Source organism: Bubalus kerabau, chromosome 4 (assembly GCF_029407905.1).
Source record: "Bubalus kerabau isolate K-KA32 ecotype Philippines breed swamp buffalo chromosome 4, PCC_UOA_SB_1v2, whole genome shotgun sequence".
Lineage (NCBI taxonomy): Eukaryota > Metazoa > Chordata > Mammalia > Artiodactyla > Bovidae > Bubalus > Bubalus kerabau.
Genome location: NC_073627.1, coordinates 118,510,010 through 118,535,566, shown reverse-complemented (window position 1 = coordinate 118,535,566; position 25,557 = coordinate 118,510,010). Strand labels below are relative to the sequence as shown.

The 25,557-nt window shown below is 42.4% G+C and overlaps 1 protein-coding gene and 1 long non-coding RNA gene across 6 annotated transcripts in view; both read right to left on the bottom strand.

Moving 5' to 3' along the window:
• PCSK5 (proprotein convertase subtilisin/kexin type 5) overlaps positions 1–8,785 on the bottom strand; it is a 521,444-nt gene extending 512,659 nt beyond the window's left edge. For all 5 annotated transcript variants that reach the window (XM_055578327.1, XM_055578328.1, XM_055578329.1 and 2 more), the window contains exon 1: positions 8,103–8,785. In XM_055578327.1, coding sequence (XP_055434302.1) covers positions 8,103–8,294 — 192 coding nt within the window. In that variant the 5' untranslated portion in view covers positions 8,295–8,785. The remainder of the gene's footprint in view (positions 1–8,102) is intronic.
• A 401-nt stretch (positions 8,786–9,186) lies between these two features.
• Positions 9,187–13,731, bottom strand: LOC129651582 (uncharacterized). Its single transcript, XR_008714213.1, has 3 exons — positions 12,855–13,731; positions 9,933–10,001; positions 9,187–9,759 (listed from the first exon to the last, which is right to left on the bottom strand). It is a non-coding gene; the product is annotated as an uncharacterized LOC129651582 (long non-coding RNA).
• Positions 13,732–25,557: the final 11,826 nt, after the last annotated feature.

Genomic DNA, 25,557 nt, shown 5'->3' with positions numbered 1-25,557 from the left:
ATTCTCATGTGTTTTGAATCAATAGGGTGTTGCTTCCTTCTCAGGGATCTTCAATGTAATTCTTTATCTTCCTTGATCATGTTGAAACTCCCTAACCTAGGCATTTAAGGCTTTATATAATCTGATTTGTGGTGGATATTTTTCTTGTCCTACATGTCCTTGCCTTTATTAGTGGTGGCATCCTCTCTTCTTTTAGGAAACTGTCCTTCCTCAGTTGGTAGGGTGCCCACCCAATGTCAACATCTCCCTCACTTCAAGGGTGGACAAGTGACCCAAGCTAACTCACCAAAACACCACCACCCCCACAAACAAAGTGACTGGCCTGAAAATAGGGATATGACCCAATTGGGGAAGAACTGAAATCTTTTTCAGGGGTTAATTTCAAGACTGCATGAGAGAGGTACTATGAATCAAAAGAGCTCTACTGCTCATGGAAAGGGCCCAATTGAAAATGAAGCAAATACAGGGAAACAGATAAGAATCCAATGTTAGTACTGCCTCTGACTTTTCAGCTGGATAGACCCACAATCACTTTTCTGAAACTTGAATCTATATGTGTTTCAGAAATTCATAATTCTTCAGATGAGAAAAGTACAGTGGAGTGTAATATACACTCTATGTGGATCAAGGACAACATCCTCAAAATCAAACTCAGTCATAGATTTCTGCAATCAAACACATTAATGTCCTAATTGATGTCAGTTTAGGTCAGGGTAGGTTTTTGCCATGAAGAAAGTACAGATAAGATGAGGCTTGGCTGCAAAAAGTTTCAGCTTCTGCCTTTAGAACTTCACATAAAGGCATGTGGATCTGTTTAAACCAACAGATTTCCCTGCTCCCTTATCTGCCTGTTTATCGGTTTTATTTGAGCACTATGAGTTGGGTTTTTCACACATGTACTCAAAAGAGTCCCATCTGTATTCTTTATGGGCCTCTCTTTATTTCAGTTTTATTTCCCACTACTCTCCTACACATAACTCATATTTGAGTCAATCTTAAAAGACTATGTTTGATTGTCTATATAAAAATAAAATATCATGCAACCTCCACATTGCATATGCCTTATAAACCAAAGCTGTTCAACCAAGAGATGGGGAGCCCTGGCTGCTTGATGCTCTGGTCAGCTGTCCCAGCCCTACACCACCCTCCAAGGCTCTCAGGGGAAATGTGAGACTTTCCATGCAAAATGCTGGGCTGGATGAAGCACAAGCTGGAAACAAGATTGCCGAGAGAAATATCAATAACCTCAGATATGCAGATAACACCACTGTTATGGCAGAAAGCAAAGAAGAATTAGGAGCCTCTTGTTGAAGGTGAAAGAGGAGAGTGAAAAAGGTGACTTAAAACTCAACATTCAAAAAATAAAGATCATGGCATATGGTCCCATCACTTCATGGCAAATAGATGGGGAAACAATTGAAACAGTGAGAGACTTTATTTTCTTGGGCTCCAAAATCACTGTAGATGGTGACTGCTGTCATGAAATTAAAAGACACTTGTTCCTTGGAAGAAAAGCTATGATAAACCTAGACAGCGTATTAAAAAGCAGAGACACTGCCAACAAAGCCCCATCTAGTCAAAGCTGTGGTTTTTCCAGTAGTCATCTGTGGATGTGAGAACTGGACCATAAAGAAGGCTGAGCACTGAAGAATTGATGCTTTTGAACTGTGGTGTTAGAGAAGACTCTTGAGAGTCCCTGGACTGCAAGGAGATCAAACCAGTCAATCCTAAAGGAAATCAATCCTGAATATTCATTGGAAGGACTGATTCTGAAGCTCCAATACTTTGGCCAACTGTTGCGAAGAGCCAACTCATTAGAAAAGACCCTGATGCTGGGAAAGATTGAGGGCAGGAGGAGAAGGGGATGACAAAGGATGAGATAGTTGGATGGCATCACTGACTCAATGGACATGAGTTTGAGCAAGTTCCGGGAGATGGTGGAGGACAGGGAAGCTTAGCATGCTGCAGTCCACTCTCAAAGAGTTGGACATGACTGAGAGACTGAACAACAATGGGAGAGTCAGATGCCACACTGACTCCTCCCCATTTCTGTTTCCAGTAGATCCCCAGGGGCAATTACGAGAACCTGGAAATTCACCAGTGCTCCACTTGAGAAACTCCTAGTAACTCCTGCATTCTCTTACTTTTCCTCTGGAGCAGCCTCCATCTCCTTGGAGCCCTTATAGATCATATAATACTTCCTATGTCTGTCTTTATTTATATGTTCATATTTGTTCTTAGGGCACTCGATAACACAGCAATCCTGAGAGGTAGATGGGGCAGGTGCTCAGGTCCCCAACTTGAGGGTCAGGTTGATAAATAAACGGGAAAACCCTAGAGTTTCACTCAAACCTTCTGACTTAGTTTAGTTTTCTTTCTAGTCTCTTTTTCCTCCTAGGGTTAACTCAAATAGAAGAGTTTATTGGCCTGGATAGTTCCTTCTTGGTACACTTAGGTGGAGAGATGTAATCTGTTGAACTAGTGAGAATGTTGCACGCGCAACTACACTCTAGTCAGTTCAGTTGCTCAGTCATGTCTGACTGTTTGCAACCCTAAACTACGTGCAAATTTAATCCTGATAAAAATAAAAATTCATATACACAGCATATTCATAACATGAGCATCTATACGTGTTCATTTTTACTACCCAGGAAGTCAAAGTCAGCTTCTTTGTCATTTAATCCAACCTGAATTAGCCAAGTGATCAAATCCCGAGGCACAGAGATGTCTGCAGATACTTCAGCCTTGGGGAAAACCCAGACACTGCTTCGCATAACTTGAACCGACAACACAAATACCCCTCCCTGCCCAGGGGATGTTTCTGGGTCAGGACTCCCTCCCTTAACCAAAGAGTCAGACATGGCTGGACACTTTCCCAGCGCACTACCCTGCTTCTCTGGCTGACCTTTAAGGTTAGGACCTCTGGATATAAACTCATTAAAGATAGTCATAAGGCAAATTCAACTGCCTTGGGGCTCACAAAAATGCAGTGTTTCATTTCAAATAGACCCCGAAAATCCCAATGGCCACATACAGCCATTCCTAGCCTATGAGGTTAAAGCAACAGACCCACCATCAGCAGGCCAAGCGCTCTGAACTGCTTTTTCTTCTGAAAGGTTCTCCCACTCATGAGAACGACACATGTGAGGGTGGATAGCAGAGGTCAGAGCTAAGGTTCTTGGGTGTGGAAATCAGAGCCGAGGTCCTGGCCTGGTGCAAAGCCAGATGCATCCATCACACAGGGATCACTCTGGGACTCCCACATCCATTTACAAAGGCCTAAGGATATAACTCGGAGACGGCAATGGCACCCCACTCCAGTACTCTTGCCTGGAAAATCCCATGGATGGAGGAGCCTGGTAGGCTGTAGTCCATGGGGTCGCTAAGAGTCGGACAAGACTGAGCGACTTCCCTTTCACTTTTCATTTCATGCATTGGAGAAGGCAATGGCAACCCACTCTAGTGTTCTTGCCTGGAGAATCCCAGGGACGGGGGAGCCTGGTGGGCTTCCGTCAATGGGGTCGCACAGAGTTGGACACGACTGAAGCGACTTAGCAGCAGCAGCAGCAAGGATATAACTAGGGGAGCACAGTGCACTCCCATACAACCCACCAGACTATCCCTGTCCCCTATTTCTGATGCCATCCATAAGCACTGGGCACTCACCCTCCACTGTTTAGCATCCCACATTATTCACAGGTCAAAACTAACCAAGAAAGTGAGAGACCTTCAGGACATTGCTGAACAAGGTTCTTCCTGCTAAAGCATCCTGTCCTGCTGATTTGGAAAATGGTTCTTGTCACCTTTCTCATGCAAACCACATTCAGAATTAAGTGAAATAGGAATTCATATATGATCTCTCATAATGTACCAAGGCAAGTTGCTTTATAAAATAATCTGTCTTCAGATTATTTTTTGTCCCTTTTTTCCATGTCCAGTGAGCTTATCCTATATTATTTAATGGATTATAGCAAAGATCAACCAGGGAGGGGAGCACTGCCATGGGAAATCAGCCAGAATTGTTTAGAACCCAGCAGAAAACTATTTTAAACTATTTCAAATTGTTAGTTGAAATGGAAAACCCGTTTCCGTGTCTATAGAGCTCTGATTTAGCTTTTTTGACTCAGTCATCAAACATATTTTCCTGATCTTCAGTGTGTTGCATTTTCCATTATAAAAATGTCTTCCTTTTATCATACCTAAATAAAGTCTGAATCTCACTTACTTCAGATCCGGATTCAACAAACCTTCCAAAGCTACTTAACTATGTGCTGAGCAGTACAGAGCCGACTCCCTCTATTATCTCATTTATTCTTTTACAGATGAAGGAACAGGGGCTCCATTAAGTTCACTGACTTTCCTGCTTTCCTAGACCTTGCAAGTGGCATCTGTAGAGTTTCCAAGTCTCTGCTCTCAATGGGACTGCCAGGTAAAACATTCTCCCCAGTATTACTCTCAGCTGGCTTTATCTTTCTGGAATCTTGCTCAAGATAAGTCACACTTTTTTTTTTTTTTTTTTTTTGGCAGGGGGATGGTAATCTGGTAATCTCAGTTTGGAATCAAGGATTAAAAGCACCTCACAGAAGGATAAATGCAGCTGGTGCACAGAGCAAACAATCTTTACAGAGGACCTTCTCTCTGGGTTTGAATACACAGAAGTTAATTCCTCCAGGTTTGTAGACTGCAGCCAAACAAAGGTTCACAATTAACATTATGTTGGGTCTTATTCCTTCATGTCTTTTACATCCTCTCACCACTACACTGCTAGCTAAAAACTAGGCCTCTTTTTTCCACCCCCGTGTGGGCCAACAGACAGATGTACCTACCCTCAGCCAGCCTAGCAGTGCTCATTATGATAAATATTGAGACTGCTTGGCGTTGGGTCTTGTAGGGGAAGAAATGCAGGACTTTCTAGAGCTGATGGTAATGCCAAGCAAAATATGATATATAATGACATGAAAACTACCACTAGTTACAGCATCATTTTAGAGTTTCGAGACATAACCATTCACAAAATACAAACATTATGTGAAAACCTACCAAAACAACTGCTATCTCTAGAACCAAAGCCAAGAAAAGCTTCATTATTGCTCCCTTCCAGGATGTCAAGCGTGTTCTTTTTGCCTGTTTGCTTACTTCTCCTGTGTTACTCTCCACGTACTATCTTTCTTGAACACAACGGGCCAGGTTTTCTGTAGAAATCTCCAGGCCAGAAATTTACCTATGGCTTTTTGTGGCTTTTAAATGCTAAGATGCTACACAAAACATGACACTGAACAGATATTCAAAACCAGATTGTTACTGTGGTACAAAGTCACTACCTTATTCACCTAAAATATTACACAGAAAGACCTCAAAAATACTACCAGGATATTAAATATCTATAGAAACAATAAAAGGCCTCAGTTCCAATCTGTGACACGAGGTGGGACCCCAAGCCCAAATGCTTAAAAACAGGGGCACATTCTAGAGACATTTGCAAATTAGTTACTGCCCTCAACTGAACCACAGCTGGCTTACTGATATAAAGAAAGGACAACAAAAGGATGGCCCTTACAGTGCAATGATATTGCTTGTGTGAACTCAATTTACCACCTTCAAGACTTAGACCTTTGATCTACAGAGGAAATGCTTTTCACTGTAAGAATTGTTTTTACACTGGTTAGGGCATCAGTTCAAGGAGTCCTCTGTCACCCCTGTAAGCTCTCAATTTCCTCATTGGCATTGTAAAAACCACAATAAACCACATTTGGTGTTACTTGAATGTAAATTTTCTTAGTATTACCTTTTAAATGAAAATCCACAGATCTTCACTATAAAGCCCTTTGTAAAAAGTCAGGCAAGGTTGCAGGATACTGCAATGTTTGGTTATTCAAAAATGAGTTCTGTGACAATTTCTTCTCCCCCATTCTGCCAGGTTCCAAATGTGTAAGTTCTACTGAATGAGTTTATTTTGATACAGATCTTTCCACTTTCATAATTCCTGAAGCTGCTTAGGTTCAAGAAGTCCAGGTCGGTTGAAATTAAGTATCTGTGTATTAAGCCTGGACATTTGCTTTCCGTCTACTGGGTCACTAAATCAGAATTCAGGGAAATGGGGATTTTACTTTCTTCCGCTTCCTTTCATCCTCACAGGCAAGCGTAGGCCTGGACCAGACAGTCCTAGATCTGATTCACACCCTTGTACTGTCTAGATAAGGTGACCTGTGTGGGTAACTTCTCCAGAATATTGGTTTCCCTGTTGCTGTAAGTAACGTAATATCCAACAAAAATGGTTGTTCTGTGGATTATGAAGTAAGTGTATGGTCAAGAACTATTCTTCCAAATATGCCTTTTTTTTTATGGGAGATGCCCAGTGTTAGCGGAACCTGAAAGATGCATCTGGAAAGATTATTAACATGACTACTTTTCTTATTAGCTTTTCCTTTTAAATTCCCCAGGTTACATGCAGCACCCCCCAACTTCGAGCTCATGTAAAAAAGATTTGAATAGACTTAATGTTTTCTTCCATAAGAAGAAGATAGAAGAAGCAGGTAGAATCCCAACAAGCCATTAGGATGAAACTCTCCTGAAAATGACAAGCACTCAGACAAAAAATATCTGGCTGGCTGTGGCTTCCTTTCCGGTATGTGTTAGACCGGGGGACGAGAAATACAGACCATGCCCCTTGCCTTGGTCTCAGCCCTCCACCAGACTGGTTTCTCCAGAATATGTCCACTCTCTGGCCCCTCAAACAGCAGCAAGATCCCCCCACCTGGCCCCCTCCTGCTCCTCCGAAGCCCCAATGCTCCTGCTAGATGCAGTAACAGCAGCTTTGCCTGCTCTGGATGCTGCGTCCCCCAGGCAGCCCAGAGTACCCATGCTGGAGGACATGTTCCTGGCCATGGAGTTCCATAGCATCAGAAACCAACAGTCTGTGCTCTTCTGCTCCAGTGGCCCCAGCCGGCATCTTCCTCTCCCCTCATCCAGGCAGAGCACGCGGGGCGCGTGCAGCCAGAGCAGTCCCAGCAGCGCGTCTGCTGTGAGGGCGCCTCTATCACCCTCGCCTCCCTCCCCCATTAGAGTCTCATCAGAGTCAGACCAGCGCCACTCCTCGGGCCAGGCCAGGGGAAGCGAGTGGGAGGGGTGTAAGGCTGGGGGAGCACTTTCTGGGACCTGCTTCCACTGCCCCTTCCACCCATTTCTTGCAGGAAAGAGAGCGAGGAAGCCAAGCCCGGAGGTACCTCCAAATCTGTAGTGCTTCCAATCATTCCCATAACGTCCCTCAATTCCGAGTCCCCAGCGGGGCAACTCCTTCCAAAGCACCTCACGAAAACCCGCGCCACCGCCGCCTCCGGGTCCCGCACGTAACTCCCAGAGGGAAGACCCACTGTTTTCCAAAGCAGAACCAGGTCAGTGGTCTCGGAAGTTTGACACCTCCCACTTCGACTCTCCATCTAGAAGCCCCCACGCTTATCCAGTTTGAGAGGGGAAGCCAGAAGGTCTCCCCACAAGTCTTCGCTCACGCCGGGTCCGGCCGCCTCCTCTCTCTCCTTTCTCGAGTCTAGCTCCAGCCCTCCACTCCTCTGGCGCCTTCACTGAGTGACCAGAGGTTCTCTCGCTCCTAAAAGAGGAAACTTCTTTTCAGGGCTAAATTCAGGTCCGAGAAGGAAAGGCTTTCCCTTCTTTGCCTCCCCTCTTATCCCGGCTCTCAGAAACCACAGGGAGCCGGCACCAGGGGCGTGCTTACCCTCTAACCCCTAAAAGAGTCCACTGCTCCCCGACTTTCCACTGCAAAAGTCCGGTCGGGTCTGAAACTACTTATGTACCCTCGTGATCCTTCCAGAGACCCTACCTGTCCCTCCTGATTTGCAAGAAACAAGTAAACAAAACACAAATCGTAGCAACTTTGGAGAGCGAGTGTGTGTGTGTGTGTGTGTGTGTGAGTGCGAAAGAGGAGAGAGAGAGCATCGCAGAAGAGTTAGGGCAACAGCTGCAAGAACACATCTGGAAGAGGGGGAGGGGACAGGCGAGGAAGGGACAAGCGCGAGGTCGTGGGGGACTCCCCCCATTCCCCCGCCCTCGCAGCTTCAGGGCCGAGAACCCGGCCAGCTAGTGGTTACCTGTCCTATGTTGATGAATCCGTACTTGCTGGCTATGCGGTTGGCCTCCGGGAAGCCGCCGGAGATTTTGACTGCCCAGTGGTTGGTGTAGACGCGCGTCCGGCACACGGGGAGCAGGCAACCCCCGAGCAGCGCCAGTACACAGAGCAGGTCCAGCCGTCCCGGGCAGCAGCAGCGGCTCCCCCAGCCCATGGCCCCGGCGCTTGGCTGCTGCTTCGATCGCTCGCTTGCTCCGCTCTCTAAGCTGAGCGCACAACTAACTTCTTCGGCCTGGGCCGCCCGAGCGCGCAGCCCCCGGCCGCCGCGGCTCGCAGCCCTGGGAGATCGACAGGAGGCGGCGAGCCCCGGCAGGGAGCTGAGCAGCGAGCCTCGCACCCACTCCTAGACCATCCCTGGGGCTCCGGGGACCTGTGCTTCCAGCTCTACGGCCCGCGGGGCGGTCGGCCGGCGCTCCCCGGCTCCGGCGCAGGAGGCGGCTGAGTGGGGCGGGCGCCCTCCCGCAGTTGGGTCTCGCCGGGCTCGGCTCCCGGACTCTCCGACTCGCCCTCGCTCCTCCCGGGGCCCCCGAGCGCGGCGGAGGCGGCGGTGCAGGCAGCGGCTGGGCGCCCCCTCTGCTGGCCCGGGCTCCGAGCGCTCGCTAGCTCGCTCCCCGCGCTCCCTCCGGCTCTGAGCAGCGCGCTGGGAGTGTAAGTGGCAATGGCAGCAGCGCCTGCTCTGCATAAATGACTCCCCCCGCCCCCCTCTATACCCCTCCTTCCCCACATCTCCCTCCTCCTCTCCCTCCTCCGCCCGCCCGAAAGCGGCCACGGTGAGGCGCCAACCAGGTCCTAGCGCCGCTGGGTTCTTCGGGCTGTAACCTATAGGGTCCAGAGCCGCAAAAGCGAGTGTTTCCAAAGGGCTGAGAGCAGAGCTCCGGTGTGGGGGTTTTACCCTCTTCTCTCCTCTCCCTTCTGGATTTGTATTAATTTACCGCCACTTCCCGAAAGACTAAAGAGATTTACAAGCTGGTTCTGGTCAAGCGGCCCCAAGATTCATTCATCCTAGCTCTGAACCTCCTTAAACAAGTAAGTATTTAAGGAGGTCACTTGCGTGTCAATTGCCGAACAAATAGCCCGAGATTTTCACTTCATTAATTCTTCATCCTTTTCAACAACTGTTTATTTCACAAAATCTGCTCCCGGGAGAAGCTACCACACAGGACAGTAAGGCGCATCGACTCTTGCAAAAGCCAATTACTGGCAATTCCAAAGCCGAGTGTGTTGCCTGCTGACTTTCGAAATCCGTGCTTCCTATACTAGGCAACACCACGGGAGAGTAAAATTTCAGTCGCGGAATTGGGGAAAGATGTTTCTGTGACTATTTGGTATGAAAGTGGATGGGCCAAGGGAATAACTTCATTCATTCGTTCCACTGAGTCTGATGAGAACTTCTTTTTCTCCACCAAGGGAAAAGTTTTGCAACTTTTCCAAGAACGACCCTGTAACAGTGTTGAGTTCGATATAAACAGGACCACAGAGGAATTTCGAATGAAATAAATGTGTGGCTGCGCCGCCTTCATCACTGTATCTTGCACTGTGACTGCAGCAGGCAGGAAGAAGCTCCGATTTACCCGCTTCTGCTGAAGAACCTCCCCGCCTTTTCTGGCACAGAACGATTTCTTGTGAAAAGAAAATATACTCCTTATGAAATAATTCAACTGACCTTTAAAGTATTCACTATACCTCTAACCCGCTCCCCGCCCCCCCACCCCCGCCTTCACCCTTGCTCTCTCCTCTTCCCATCCCCCATTGTCTTTCTTAACTGTATTTGAAGGTAATTAACACATCACACCTTGGGTAATGATTCTTTTATATGCCTAGGGCTTCACTTTTCTTCCTCCTCCCCTCAGCGGAACCAAAGCTGCAGAATCAAAACATGCAAATTTTATAAAACTCATAGTTAAAATCATAAAAATATCATCATTTTATGATTTTACATATTGTATAAAGTATGCCATATTAAATATTTAATCTTGAAAATAAACCCACCAAATGACTTTATTCCCACTCTACTGAAGAAGTGGAAGATCAGAAGAACTAAATCATTTGCAGAAAGGCATGTATTTTAGTTATTTACTTATTTGACTGGTTAGACACATATCTTTTCAACACCTAGAATGTGCCAGGCATTGTGCTGGATACCTGCGAAAGAGGAGGAAGGGGAAGATGGGGGGGCAACAAGGACTAGTGCATTTCAGACTCTGACTAACTCTAGAGTAAATGTGGTTTGTTGCTGTTGTTTATAGGTGGTAAAGCATAAGTACTATGCTTGGGCTTTAGAGTTTTGATATAGCCTCCTTACTGGCTAGCCCCTTTGCACGTTCCCTCTTCAACCTGGAGCCTAGAAAGTTTACAAACTGTTAGTTCAGTTCAGTCGCTCAGTCGTGTCCGACTCTTTGCAACCCCATGAATCGCAGCACGCCAGGCCTCCCTGTCCATCACCAACTCCAGGAGTTCACTCAGACTCACGTCCATCAAGTCAGTGATGCCATCCAGCCATCTCATCCTCTGTCGTCCCCTTCTCCTCTTGCCCCCAATCCCTCCCAGCATCAGAGTTTTTTCCAATGAGTCAACTCTTCGCATGAGGTGGCCAAAGTACTGGAGTTTCAGCTTTAGCATCAGTCCTTCCAAAGAAATTCCAGGGCTGATCTCCTTCAGAATGGACTGGTTGGATCTCCTTGCAGTCCAAGGGACTCTCAAGAGTCTTCTCCAACACCACAGTTCAAAAGCATCAATTCTTTGGCGCTCAGCCTTCTTCACAGTCCAACTCTCACATCCATACATGACCACAGGAAAAACCATAGACTTGACTAGATGGACCTTTGTTGGCAAAGTAATGTCTCTGCTTTTGAATATGCTATCTAGGTTGGTCATAACTTTCCTTCCAAGGAGTAAGCATCTTTTAATTTCATGGCTGCAGTCACCATCTGCAGTGATTTTCGAGCCCCCCAAAATAAAGTCTGACACTGTTTCCACTGTTTCCCCATCTATTTCCCATGAAGTGACGGGACCAGATGCCATGATCTTAGTTTTCTGAATGTTGAGCTTTAAGCCAACTTTTTCACTCTCCACTTTCACTTTCATCAAGAGGCTTTTGAGTTCCTCTTCACTTTCTGCCATAAGGGTGGTGTCATCTGCATATGTGAGGTTATTGATATTTCTCCTGGCAATCTTGATTCCAGCTTGTGCTTCTTCTAGTCCAGTGTTTCTCATGATGTACTCTGCATATAAGTTAAATAAGCAGGGTGACAATATACAGCCTTGACGTACTCCTTTTCCTTTTTGGAACCAGTCTGTTGTTCTATGTCCAGTTCTAACTGTTGCTTCCTGACCTGTATACAAATTTCTCAAGAGGCAGGTCAGGTGGTCTGGCATTCCCATCTCTTTCAGAATTTTCCAGTTTATTGGGATCCACACAGTCAAAGGCTTTGGCATAGTCAATAAAGCAGAAATAGATGTTTTTCTGGAACTCTCTTGCTTTTTCCATGATCCAGCCGATGTTGGCAATTTGATCTCTGGTTCCTCTGCCTTTTCTAAAACCAGCTTGAACATCTGGAAGTTCACGGTTCACATATTGCTGAAGCCTGGCTTGGAGAATTTTGAGCATTACTTTACTAGCGTGTGAGATGAGTGCAATTGTGCGGTAGTTTGAGCATTCTTTGGCATTGCCTTTCTTTGGGATTGGAATGAAAACTGACCTTTTCCAGTCCTGTGGCCACTGCTGAGTTTCCCAAATTTGCTGGCATATTGAGTGCAGCACTTTCACAGCATCATCTTTCAGGATTTGGAATAGCTCAACTGGAATTCCATCACCTCCACTAGCTTTGTTCGTAGTGATGCTTTCTAAGGCCCACTTGACTTCACATTCCAGGATGTCTGGCTCTAGGTGAGTGATCACACCATCGTGATTATCTGGGTCATGAAGATCTTTTTTGTACAGTTCTTCTGTGTATTCTTGCCATCTCTTGTTAATATCTTCTGCTTCTGTTAGGTCCATACCATTTGCCACCCAGACCACCTGTATCTATTCATAAGGACATTGGATTATTCCTCTAGAAAACTGATGGGTTTCACATGGGATGGGAAGACCTCAGTCAAAATCCAATATATGCCAGTCAGCCTTGCTTTCTTTCTTTCAGAAAGGAAGGCATTTGCTGTTGGATGGACTGAGAGCCTGTCTGGTGATGACCCAGAGGAGGGTGGCCACTGTGGGGACAATATAAACTACTTCAGGACTTGAGTTTGTAGCATGGGCTGTAGGTTTCTCTGGGACTCTGGCGCCATTATTGTTTAGAACAGCAAAGGCAGCCTCCAAATGCTGCTCTTTGTAAGTTGTGTTGCCTCTGGGCTTCACCTTCTGAAGATAATGGGGAGCTGCTTCTGCACCAAGTCTCCTGAGGCCTGGAGGGTGTTTCCTAAGAGGGGCAAATTACTCATTGACATTTTTTTCTCCATGTTGTGTTTCTCTTTTTCTTTCCACTAACACCCTTGCCTTCTGTGAGTGTGCCCTGCCTGGCACACACACATACAGCATTCACTGCACCAAGCATGAGAGAGAATTGGAAAGGCAGGTAGGAAACGGGTAAACCACTTTTCTGCTTTGTAAACCAATCCCTGGGCCAGCATTTAGCTGACTCAAAGGGTATATTCTTCCATTTGTATGCATATATACTTAGAAGGGAAAACTCTAGCTCTGTTTTTAAAAAATACAGACTTGGAGCCCCCATTCATCTGTCAAATCAAGCATATGAATGTAGATTCATTCATCTTGTTGTCCATGGCTTTCATGGTTATGTTCCACTTCAGTTATGTGCGTTTTCTCAGAGAGTAGGATTCTCAAACCTAAATAATACCTAAGAAGCCCCTCTCCTACGGGTGCACAAGCACACACCGCTTCCTGCTTTGGGATCTACCTTAATGAACTCATTAACTTCCTTGATTAGAGCCAGTTGGCCAGAATGAAGCTTCCAAATAAGGATCAATAGCTGCAGCAAAAAAAGAAAATCACCTTCTTTGATGACCTTCAGCTCTGCTGGTTATCCAACTCAGCCCTATTTTCAATGCCTCAGTAGCCAAAAGAACAAGGTACCAACGAAATAGTAGTGGTTAGAGTACAACCAGCACTAACACTGGAAAAAAAGCTGAAATCCAAGTCTTCCCCAAATGCTTCCTTTTTGTATGCTAAGAGTAGCACTCATGATCTGACCCTCCTCTCTCCCTCTGTAACATGCCATATGGCAGGAAACCGGCAGTTTTAAGTTCTACTCTGCCTGATACTTAGCAACATATTACTTGATAATGAGGCCCCACTAGTGTTTGGCCTCTCTGCCAAGGTCCTTCACAGCTCTTAACAGAAAAATTCAGTGAAATGAGATGAAGAGAAACCCAGGCAGTTTAGCACAAGGAGAAGTGAAAAAGTACTCCATGGGACTCATCTTAAAACTCTACAAATGGGAATTATTCTGAGAGGAGTCTGCCTTTTGAGACATCTCATTTCTTCCTCTGCTACCTCTTTTGTTGGAAAATGACCTTTAAGATCTCTTCCAACCTGAGACTCTGTGAATCAATGATAAATTGGTAATGGGCACTTTGGAGCTGCCAAGAGGGAAAACTGTTCCTAGAAATTTCACTGTCCAGTAGAGGAGTCAGTAAATTTATGGGGATTCTAATCACTTTTCTAGTCGATCAAATTCAGAATCGGCAGTGAAAATTTGTCAAATTTCATAATGATAATAATAATAAATGGTAGTTATTACTACCATTTATTAAGAACTAGTTATATGCCAGGCACTGAGCCAAATACATTTCAGGCCTTAATCTAATTCACAGAATATCAAAACTGAAAGAGACCTTAGGTATTGTAGACTCTAACTTTTTTATATAATAGAGAAGAAAACTGAGGCCAATACTCTAGCCTATGTGGGGAAAGAATCTGAAAAAGAATAGATGATATGAATATGTGTAACTAAATCACTCTGCTGTACACCTGAACTAACACAACACTGTAAATCAGCTGTGTCTTTGTGTGTTGCTCAGTCGCTCAGTCATGTCTGATACTTTGCAGTCCCGTGGACTGTAGCCTGCCAGGCTGCTCTGTTCATGGAATTTTCCAGGCAAGAATACTGGAGTGTGTTGCCATTTCCTACTCCAGGGGATCTTCTTGATCTAGGAATCAAACCCACGTCTCCTGCATTGGCAGGCAGATTCTTTATCACTCCACCACCTGGGAAGCCAGGATAATCAACTCTACTCCAATATAAAATAAAAAAAATTTTAATTACATTGGCTTTCATGTTTAAAAAACTAATTTGGAAGACATTAATCCTATCATGGAAAAATAAGTTAAGAAATAGGTAAATAATATAAATAAAGGAAGGGCTACAAGGTGCACTATGAACCTAGGATTAACATAAATCTAATTTGCAAATTTGTGTTAAATTCGATCAGAAGAATGGAAACTTGAATTAACATTTCAGATTCTTTGGATGTTTAACCACCACCATTTAAAAATATGACCTTTGACACATATAAGCCCAGGAAAAAAGTTAATTCAAGGCTTGATATTACTTTTATTGTTATAATATTTAAATAGTGGGATACAGACAGGTGACATATCTTGTAGATTCGGGAAGCTTTAGCTCCTTCTTTGAGCTGCTTAAAGTTGACTTAGATTGACATAGCGCCTTCATCGGTGGACATTCAAATCCTACACAGACAGGCTAGTTCTCAGAAAGCTTTCCAGTCAGAAGCAAAGTATAAAGGTTGTGGGTGACCTCCTTCCGTGAAGTGAAGTGACACCAACTGTCTGTTCTATCCCTCATCTCAGAGCAGTATACCCATAAGGATAGATATGGTGAATGGATGTGATGTTCTCCTCTCCCTAGCTTAGACTCTAATTCAGGGAAAAGCAGGTAGAGAAGAAGTGGGAGAAATCAAAGCAATACACTTGGGTCTTGGAGCCTCACCCACCAAAAGGAATGAATCCTATGACAATGGCAGCAGCCCTTCCCCAGGAGTCAAGTCTTGCTCTTTTTGTAATGGCATTGGACCCTTGCTTCAAGACATTTTGTAATGCCACTGCACCCTTTCTCCAAGACTCTTAAGCCTCTCAGAGAATCGGGGGTTTAATAACTACTGACTCAACTTAATCTTGCTTGGAAAGACCAAGTTGAACTGACACTTGAAATTAAAATATTTTTTGAGTTTAGGCTGTGTAGATCTGATTCAGTAATGCCAAATGATGCATTGTAATTCAAAATATATCTGTGAAGACTAACTTGTTTATCTGAAGCAAGATAAATTATGACAAAACAGGCTTCCCTGGTGGTAGAGTGGTTAAGAATCCACCTTGCAATTGCAGGGGACACCAATTCGATACCTGGTCTGGGAAGATCCACATGCTGTGGGGCAAGCAAGCCCATGGGTCACAGCTACTGAGCCCAGGCACCAGAACTTCTGAAGTTCTGAAGTTCCAGCCCGTATAACCTAGAGCCTGTGTTCCACAAAAGAAGCCACTTGCAACAAGAAGCCTTAGCACTGTAACTAGAGAGTAAGCCACTGCTTGCCACAGCTAGAGAAAGGCCACACATAGCAATGAAGACCCAGCATAGCCAAAAATAAATAAATAAATGAAAAAATTTTAAATTCAGACAAAATTATTTCACAGATACCTGGTGTGAGTATATCCTTTATGCTTGTTACATTTCACCATTTCCAGAAATGGTGTCTCTAGATCACTCAGCACCCACATGCATGATGTCATTTCATTCTTCTGATAGTGTATTCTGGGTGTAGTTATTACATAACAGTTGTAAAGCTTCTGCTCCCTACCATCCTTCCCTAAACCTGCTTCAGATTTTAGGAATGCATGAAAAAAAGGTTCATCTTTTGTTGTACTTTAAACACATGGTAACAGTATTTCTCAGTAAGGTACTCCAGAGCTGAACCTCACTGCAATAGTTTGCCTGGAAGAAAAAATGTTTAAACATGACAATAAGCAGCTACTATTCTTTACTGTTCTGTATAGAGAATGGCAGCAATGTTCTGTTTTCAAAAAGGTATCCCATGCTTACAAATAATTCATTGACAAAATTTTGTCTAAAGGCAGTGAAAATACAATTCACCAGGAAGCTTTTTTGGGGCTTTCCAATTTTTAAAAAGTATAATATTTCCCTGGCTTTTTATTTACAGGTTTCCTGTGATGGCGTAAAACCAGATACTGACTGAAAAAAGGAAAACTGACTATGATTTGAACTCTGGCAATGCCACCCTTTTAAGTCCCATGACTTAGTTGGCTCTCCCAGAATATCAAGGACTGAGAGTTCCATAAACCACTGGAGACCCTGAGGAAGGCTTCTCTCTTCAATTTTCTCCAAATATGAACAGGGGAACCAGATTCATAGATGTGCTAAATAAGGCTATAATACAAATAGGCTTATAAATGCTAAACACTGCCTTCTGTGAGTGAAGATGAGACTAAGTTTTATGAAAATACTGTGCATTGTAATCAGAGTATGGATAAGGAGGACATCCTTCTCTAGTACTGCTGTTCATTTATTTAAAAAATAATTAGAGCATTGTTTTGAGATCTGGTGGCATAGTGAGCCATGAGAGGTGAACATAGATTAAATCTTGTGCAGAAAAAATAGGCAATATAGTTGGTATCATTAATCATTTCTTATTCTAGTCTTTGTTGTACATTTTTTGCGTGTGTCCATACAGATACAAGTTGGCAAACTCATAGGATATTTGCATGTTGACATTTTGGCAGTGAAATGAAAAATGAAAAGAATTTTGCAGAAAATGTCTGCAATGCAAAACTTAGTGACATTCTATAAAACTGGGCTAAGCATTATTAGGGGAAAAAAAATCCCAAGGGATGGTGGAAGTTAAGATTTCTAGGCTCAAAGGAGTTGGATGCTAGATGTTAGACGAAAAACTTAACAACTATAAAGCTGATCACCTAAAGGTCAGCAAAATATTCAAGGCCACACCTTTGACTAGACGAAAGAACTGGATGCACGTGGAATTGATTTTGCATTTAATACCCTGGACATTTTGGAAAACACTTTTTCTGCCCATTTGTGTTGTGTGGAGGTGAGCTCTAGGTTGAGCAGATGGAGTCTCACGATTTGAAAGATGTGAGGCTCCAGAAGTGGTTCATTTATGTGTGGAAACTAATGACTCTGAAACAAATGATCTAATCAATATTCTATTATCCAATAGCCTTTTGACTTACATTGGGCCTGGAATGCTGCAATTTCTCCTGTGTTAGTCATGCCTTCTGTATGTTTAATGATAAACTCTCTGCCAAATGGAATCTCGGTGGGAACAGGACTTTTCCATTCTACAAATTCAAAGTAAAATTCCCTGAAAACATCTGGATCAAAGTAAAGAGAGGAAACTGAAATCTCTATAGCCAAGGTGAAAGTCAATCCTGCCTCCTTGATTGGATAAATAATGACCCCAAGTGCTCTTGAGGACTATTTCTGATAGAGCACTGAGAGAGCATTTCTTTAGACTTTTCAACATAATTTTAGGTTATTATATTTACTCCTCGGAGTGATATGCCAAATAAGTGGAGACTTCGTCATTACTTTAACACTGTCACAACCATCAGAGTTACTTTACAGATATGAAAAGAGGGTGCTGAAATGATGTTTTCAGCTGCACACAGCTAGTGAGTGAGAGTACTTGGCCTGGAACTCAGGTTTTCTGAATTCTGTGTTTGTGCTAATTCCACCATACCAGAGTTGCAACAAAGTCTCTACAAAGATAAGCCCCCTAAAATATATACTTCCATCCTATTCCTGTGAATTTACCAAGTCACTCACTATAAAGTTTTTGTGTTGTTGGTTGAGGAGAGAAACTGGAGCACTCACAGCTAAGGGCCTTCCTTCAGGGGTTTCCAAGTCGGTCATCAAGTAGCAGCTACCCCTCCCCTCATCTTTCTTCACCTCAAAGTCCAATCATTTCTCAGCTCTGTCCCCAGATGAATATCCAAATCAACACCCTTTCAAAAGTTTCTAGGAAGAAAGCAGATGTGGGATTCATTGTGCCTCAAGTGCTTTTTCTCCTTTCTGATTGAATTCAGAGCTTTCCTTTTCATTTGCTAAGTTTCCAGGTCCTGCAAACTCGAAATGTGATTAGTTGCAGTGTGCCCATATGATGAAACTCCACTAGTTTTAGGAGAAGCGATTGTGAAATCTCGTTGAAATTCATTACAATGGACACTCTCCATCAAGAATGGTTTTAAGGTTCTCAGTTACAGGCGTCTTTTATAGGTGTTCCAATTATCACAGCTGTTCTTACTTGATGGCCCAGGTACATTTCTAAAGTTGGACTTTCTCCTTATATCAATTATACCTCAATAGAGCCATTTTAAAAACTGTGTTCTCCCATAACACACACACACACACACACACACACACACACACACACACTCTCCACATAATTATCAGTAGAACTTGGAGAACAACAGAAAGTTTCACACAAAAGTATATAGGTAAGTAGCAGATGTCACAGTAAGCTTTATCAGGAGCGAGGCAGCATTAACTAAATCTCCTTCCCTTTATAGTAAATTTAACTCCTTTACCTTATATCCCCATTTTCTTCCTTGTTCCAAGTTTTCTGTCAATTTGTCTATTTATCACATGTTGTCCTTCATCACCCTGATCTTCATAAATAATAATAAATAAGAGAATATGTTTAGAACATTTTATAAAAAAAAAGAAAATATCTAATAATATGTCCACTACTGAAACATAGCTATTTTCATATTTATGTACTCTCTCCTAGTACTGGTATGAAATCAACTATATATTTATTAAGTTATAAACACAACACACATACACTTTTATATTCTGCATTTTTTACATAATATATACTATAAAAATGTCTGTGTGGTCTTTGTAATTATCATTTTAATGACCATATTCTATTGGGTTGATGTATCATAATTTACTAAGCTCTACTGTAAGACATTTAAATTGTTTCCAATTTTTTCATCATTGTAAATAATACCACAGAGAATATCTTCATGGATAAAAGTTGTATGTATTTTAGATTTTTTTCCTTAGATGCATTAATGCGTTTTCTTTAGATCCTTTTGGATCTCTCAGACTCCAAGAATTAGAGAGACTTTACAGGGATTAGGATGTGTAATTTAAATAAGAGAAGTGGGACAATAAATATGGTAATGAATCAGCTCTTATCTCAACTCTGATAGCATTCCCCAAATCTACTTCTCTGACTACCAGTATTACTATATCCATCCATCCGTCAATCAAAAGCAGTATTAAAGACAACAGGCCCAAAATGGAGTCCCTTATGCCAAGCCCCACATCAACAGATTGAAACTTCACTTTCACAGTTTTGACTTTCCCAGAAATGGACTCTTAAAGCAGTCAATCAGGAATCACCTAATCACAGCAGTTAGGCAATCTACCTGATAAGCCACTCCCATTCCCTATTGTAAAGTAACTGCAATAATCAATCTGCTTTTTTTTTTTTTTGGTCTAATATAACTTTCTTTTACTTGCTCATTTTTGCCTATAAATATCTTTCATTTTGTACAGCTCCTCAAAGCTCCTTTTAATCTGCTAGATTGGATGCTTCCTAATTCATTAATTGTTGAATAGTCAACAAGCTCTTTAAAATTATTATTTATTAACCCTGGACTAAGGGCCATGATCAATGACTAAAAAGCCATCTGGTGAAACTCTTCAATTGTTAGATTGTTATTTAGTGTGTCTAATTGTAATGCTAAGTGATGACACTAAGAAAGAAGGTGAGGGGATGAAGATGTGCTGACGTGGTCTAGGCAACAATTTTCATGGAGAAAATAGAGCTTGGGATGAATTTTTAAAGAAGAGTTAGGGGTTGAATTTAAATAGAATGAAAATATCATATGATTTTAATATTTGGTACACTTCTCAGTGCAAATCTTAGGGACCTTAAAATTTTAAGAATTTGTTTTTTAATGCTTTTAATCAAAGTTCTCTAACTCTTCAGGATGAAAAATATGAAGGAATTCCTCTTCAACCAGTGAAAATCTTTATGACTCTCTGTTTTCCCTTAAGATTTAAAGTCAGTTTCTGAGCAAAGTAGGAGGATTTGAGCTCTTGATTAGATTAGGGGAAAGTGCTCTGTTCTCTGAGATATTTAAAATCCATTCAAAATAATCTCCTAGCCTTCAACATATGGAGAAAACCAGGCAGGGGCAGGAAAGTGGAATATCATTAACCTTCCCCATAAAGGTTGTCAGTCTGCTAACATGATCCACAAAATGCAGCTTTTGACTTCTCCAGTAACCAGGGCACAGAGGCTTGTTTCCAATAAGTTCAACCATTGTGAAGGATGCTTGATGGGTCTATAAAGTAATTTAAAATTTACCTGAAACTCTGCAATCTAATCGATAACACCAGAGGCCTTACTCAAATGAGACTATCAACAAAAATCACCAATTTCCTGTTCTAACAAAGAATGAATGGCCATTTCCCCTCTCCCTCCAGGTCTCAATCATGTGTTTTCTCATTAAATATCAGATATAGTAAGAGTTCAAGTATTTTCTCTAAAAACGTTCATGTTTTTCCTTTCACTCTTCTCCCCTTTTGGGCTTAAAGTCTTTAATACTTATTTTTAATTATTTAATTTCTTTACTCCATTATTTAAAGAAAAGACAACTCTGAGCATGCAGTATTCATGAAAGAAGTATGACTCCATGTAAAATCGAAGAAAATTATGCAACACCACACTGCAGTAGGTTATTTAGTGCAGAATATTTTGCAAGCTCTAAGTATCTTTTTCCTTAATGTATCCTCTTGCAAATGTGGACTAAATGACCATTTTGCTTACTGTGTCAGATAAATACCAGTGAAGAAAAAGATTTTCAGGGGCTTGAAGAAAGGTGATATAAGTAAAGGTATATCCCTCTTTTCTGTTAAAAGCATTTAGAAATGGGTCGAGATAAAGATCTGGTAAAGAATCCGCCTGCAATGTGGGAGACTTGGGTTCGATCTCCGGGTTGGGAAGATCCCCTGAAGAAGGGAATGGCTACCCACTCCAGTATTCTGGCCTGGAGAATTCCATGGACTGTATAGTCCATGGGGTCACAAAGGGTTGGACATGACTGAGCGACTTTCACTTTCACTTTCAAAGATAAGACTAGAAATATTCATCACAGTATTTAACTATAGTTTTCATTGAATCTTTCTCCCAACATAAAATGGGATAGCAGTAGCATTGGAAACAAGTACAATTGTAAAACTGCATGGTTAGCTTATGCATTCTTTAACTAAAAGTTTAATTTCCTCAAAGCTCAAGATAGCTGTACTTTAAAAACAAACAAAAAGTTCTTTTTTGATTGGATGAGTATAAATGACGGCAGAAAACAATAAAATAGATAAAAATATTTCATAATTTCCCCTAATACTTTTAACCTCTAATCATTATCTGGGCTTTTGTTTTTAATCCCCTCTATTCTCTCTCTTTTATTATACATTAAGCAAATTAAGGCAATGGCACCCCACTCCAGTACTCCTGCCTGGAAAATCCCATGGATGGAGGAGCCTGGTAGGCTGCAGTCCATGGGGTCGCTGAGGGTTGGACATGACTTGAGCGACTTCACTTTCACTTTTCACTTTCATGCATTGGAGAAGGAAATGGCAACCCACTCCAGTGTTCTTGCCTGGAGAATCCCAGGGATAGGGGAGCCTAGTCGGCTGCGGTCTATGGGGTCACACAGAGTCGGACACGACTGAAGTGACTTAGCAGCAAGCAAATTAAACGTGTATATGAGTAATATATGTACATATACATATATACTTTTTATCCTAATTTAATGTTTCATTTTCATTTATATATTCCAAATAGACTCCATTTCCCTATTTATTTTTTAAATATATCTTTTCATGGCTGCAAAAGAGTGTATCAGATGAATATACTGCACACACACACATTGTATAGACGTGTTAGTTGCTCAGTTGTGTCCAACTCTTTGTGATCCCATGTACTGTAGCCCACCAGGCTCCTCTATCCCTGGAATTTTCCAGGCAAGAAAACTGAAGTGGGTAGCCATTCCCTTCTCCAGGGTGATCTACCCAACTCAGGGATTGAACCAGGGTCTCCTGCATTGCAGGCAGATTCTTTACCATCTGAGCCACCAGGGAAGCCCATACACATATAACCATTATTCTACTGTGGACAATACAAGCAATTTCCGACTTGGGGGGAGTATGTTATAGATTATAGATAATACTGTACTGACATCTGCATAGAGGCATATTTTCTTGGTTCAATGATTTTCACAAAGCAAGGTTCATAGTCTCAAAATAACATACGATATAGCTTGACTATACATAGAAGTCACAAAATATCAAAAACTCTATAAATGAAGCTGTACTACATGGTGTAAATACTACAGATGACCTGGGTTTAAACACCAGATTTAGCACTCGTAGGATATTAGGACAGAGAAGGCAATGGCACCCCACTCCAGTACTCTTGCCTAGAAAATCCCATGGACAGAGGAGCCTGGTAGGCTGCAGTCCATGGGGTCGCTAGAGTCAGACACGACTGAGCGACTTCACTTTCACTTTTCACTTCCATGCATTGGAGAAGGAAATGGCAACCCACTCCAGTGTTCTTGCCTGGAGAATCCCAGGCACAGGAAGCCTGGTGGGCTGCCGTCTATGGGGTCGCACAGAATCGGACACGACTGAAGCGACCTAGCAGCAGCAGGATGTTAGGAAAGTTCCTTAAACCGTTTTTTTGGTGTGTGTGTGCATGTGTATCTTTATCTGTAAAGGGTATAATTCTAGGGCCTATTTCATGAATCTGTAGTGAAGATTCAATAAAATAATTTCTGAAAAGAGATTTAATATGTTACTTCACATAGTAGTTTCTTACTAAGAACTGGCAGTGAATATTATAAACAGTCTATGAACTATGTATTACAAAATACTTCTGAATGCTCTAAAGTGGTATTTCAATTTCTCCTTGCAAACATTTTAACAGTTTTTCAATGGCACACATGTGAGAAAAGAACAACTCAACCTTCAGAGTTGATTTCATTGATTTTGTTAGCATCCTGGCTATATCATTTATCTACTTCTTCATTTTATGCTGCAAACACTCAAATCCAACAGCCTTGTGGGTAGCACAGAGAAAGGATGGCACAAAGTCACTCTCCATAGATGGTGCCTCTCCGTAGATGGTGCCTTCTGATTCCCCCAGATCCATATACATCTCCTTCCATGCTGGACTGAACTTCTCCAGGTGGGTCAGGGGATGCAGGGACTTCCCTGGTGACTCGGTGGTAAAGAATCCACCTGCCAATGCAGGAGATGCAGGTCTGATACCTGGGTCAGGAAGATCCCCTGGAGAAGGGAATGGCAGCTCACTACAGTATTCTTGCCTGGAGAATCCCATGGACAGAGTAGCCTAGCAGGACATGATTTAGCGACTAAACAACAGGAAATCCAAGGCAAAAATGCTGGTAAAAGCTGTAAAAGCAGTCATAGATGAATAGACCTGTTCTCTCTTAGTGACTAGATTCATTTTGGAGGTTCTGTCTGGAATAAGAATCTGACCGTGAGCAAGTGTCTAAGTGCTGCTAAATGACTCCTCTGGGAAAACTGGACAGAGTAATTTCAATGCTGGGCAGATAGGCATTTAACAGACAGCAGAGGTGGGGAGTTTCAGATGGTTTTTTCCACTGCACAGAACATCTTTTAACCTTCATGTCATCATTTGGTGATGAATGTTCAAAAATTCACTCAAGATATTGGCAAAGAACACTTCCCAAAGCTTGTGCCTCTCTGTCTACAACAATCACAAATTGCACCATTGCCAACTTTATGCATTTCTTTCCTGCCTCCCCCTCCAAATACCTACCTACCCGCACCCCCCACACACTCCTCTACATATGCACCACACACAAAGAACTTAAAACTCCTGAAGGCAAATACCGTTTCCAGTACTATTTTCTGTTCCAAGTAACAAGCATATAATAGGGATGCTTAATCTGTCTGTTGAATGAATAATTCCGGAGTCTTCCATCTTTGATCTAGACTGATGGCTCACATCAATACCAGGAGATGTGCTGATAAATTAGTAATATTGATAGGGACTAAAGAGTATGTCTCTTCTGAAGTATCTGTGAATGGAATGATATATCTGGGGTTTGCCTAAAACAAATCAGGTTTTATTAGAGTGGGAGTGGAGAAGGGGGTGGCAGAAATTACAGGTATTAGTGGAAAAATTGGCCACAATACTAATAACTGTTGAAGCTAGGTAATAAATAAAGAGGAATCAAATATGTCATACTTCCTACATTTCTATTTGAAAATTTCCATTGTTATTTGAAAATTCCCATAATACAAATAAATGTATATATACACACAACACAAACACAAAACATAACATATAAAAGCACAACATCAGAAGAGTGACTTTATAATGACAGCATCTTAGAGAAGGGCCTCTTTGATGGAACTTCTGATTTTACATCACATGTCTATTATGTTTTAGGGGACATGATTTGAACGAGGCTCATGGATAGTTTGGTCTTCTCTGAAAGGCAACTACTACTGTACCTCAGCCCAAACTGGTGGGACTGTAAGAGCTATAAAGTCTCTTTTATACAAAGACCCAAAGACAGACATTGAACCAAAAATAAGAAGAAAGAGAAACAAACTACAAGCTAGAAAAAGAAACAAACTATAAGCTCTAAACATTGAAAATCTAGCCAATAAAACTCATCTGCAAAGTCCCGGGAGGCAGCAGCATGACTGAGGTGGTGGTATTTATGTTTATGTTGGCTGTTTCATTCCCCTAAATGCATCTGACATCTCTAATTAATCCCTTTGGAGCAGTGGCTGCTGGAATTCTCAGCTCAGAACCTTGGCTCATGCCCACCAAATGGAATCCTGAGATGCTGCACGTACATGGTAAGAGATACTATCGTCTTTCAGATTCAAGAATAACTATCTGATCTATTAGATAGAGAGATATCAAGCCTGGCTTCACACTGAGATCAATTCAATCAGAGAGCAGATATTGGGTGTTCATACTTTTAAAAGTTGCCCCAGATGATTCTACTTTGTTAGACAAATACTCCCAAACTGAAAGCCAGCAGCCCCAAGATGTCAATGGTATAGAGGAGCAAGAAGAGAAAATTGTGCAATTGGTCACTGAAGTGGCTGCTATGGTTTGGTACCCAGATAGTTCCCCTCTATAAGAGGGGAGAGACAAAGGCTCTCATTCCCTGAGTGTTCTTTCTGAAACTGTTGACAGCTGTAGGTGCCCTTCATACCTGATTCCTGCCTGGGACTTGCCTCAACCCAAAGAAGCACCTCATCCAAGCTTGCACTCCTCCCAGGAGCTGTCCCTATCCAATGACTGCACAGGTAAAGATG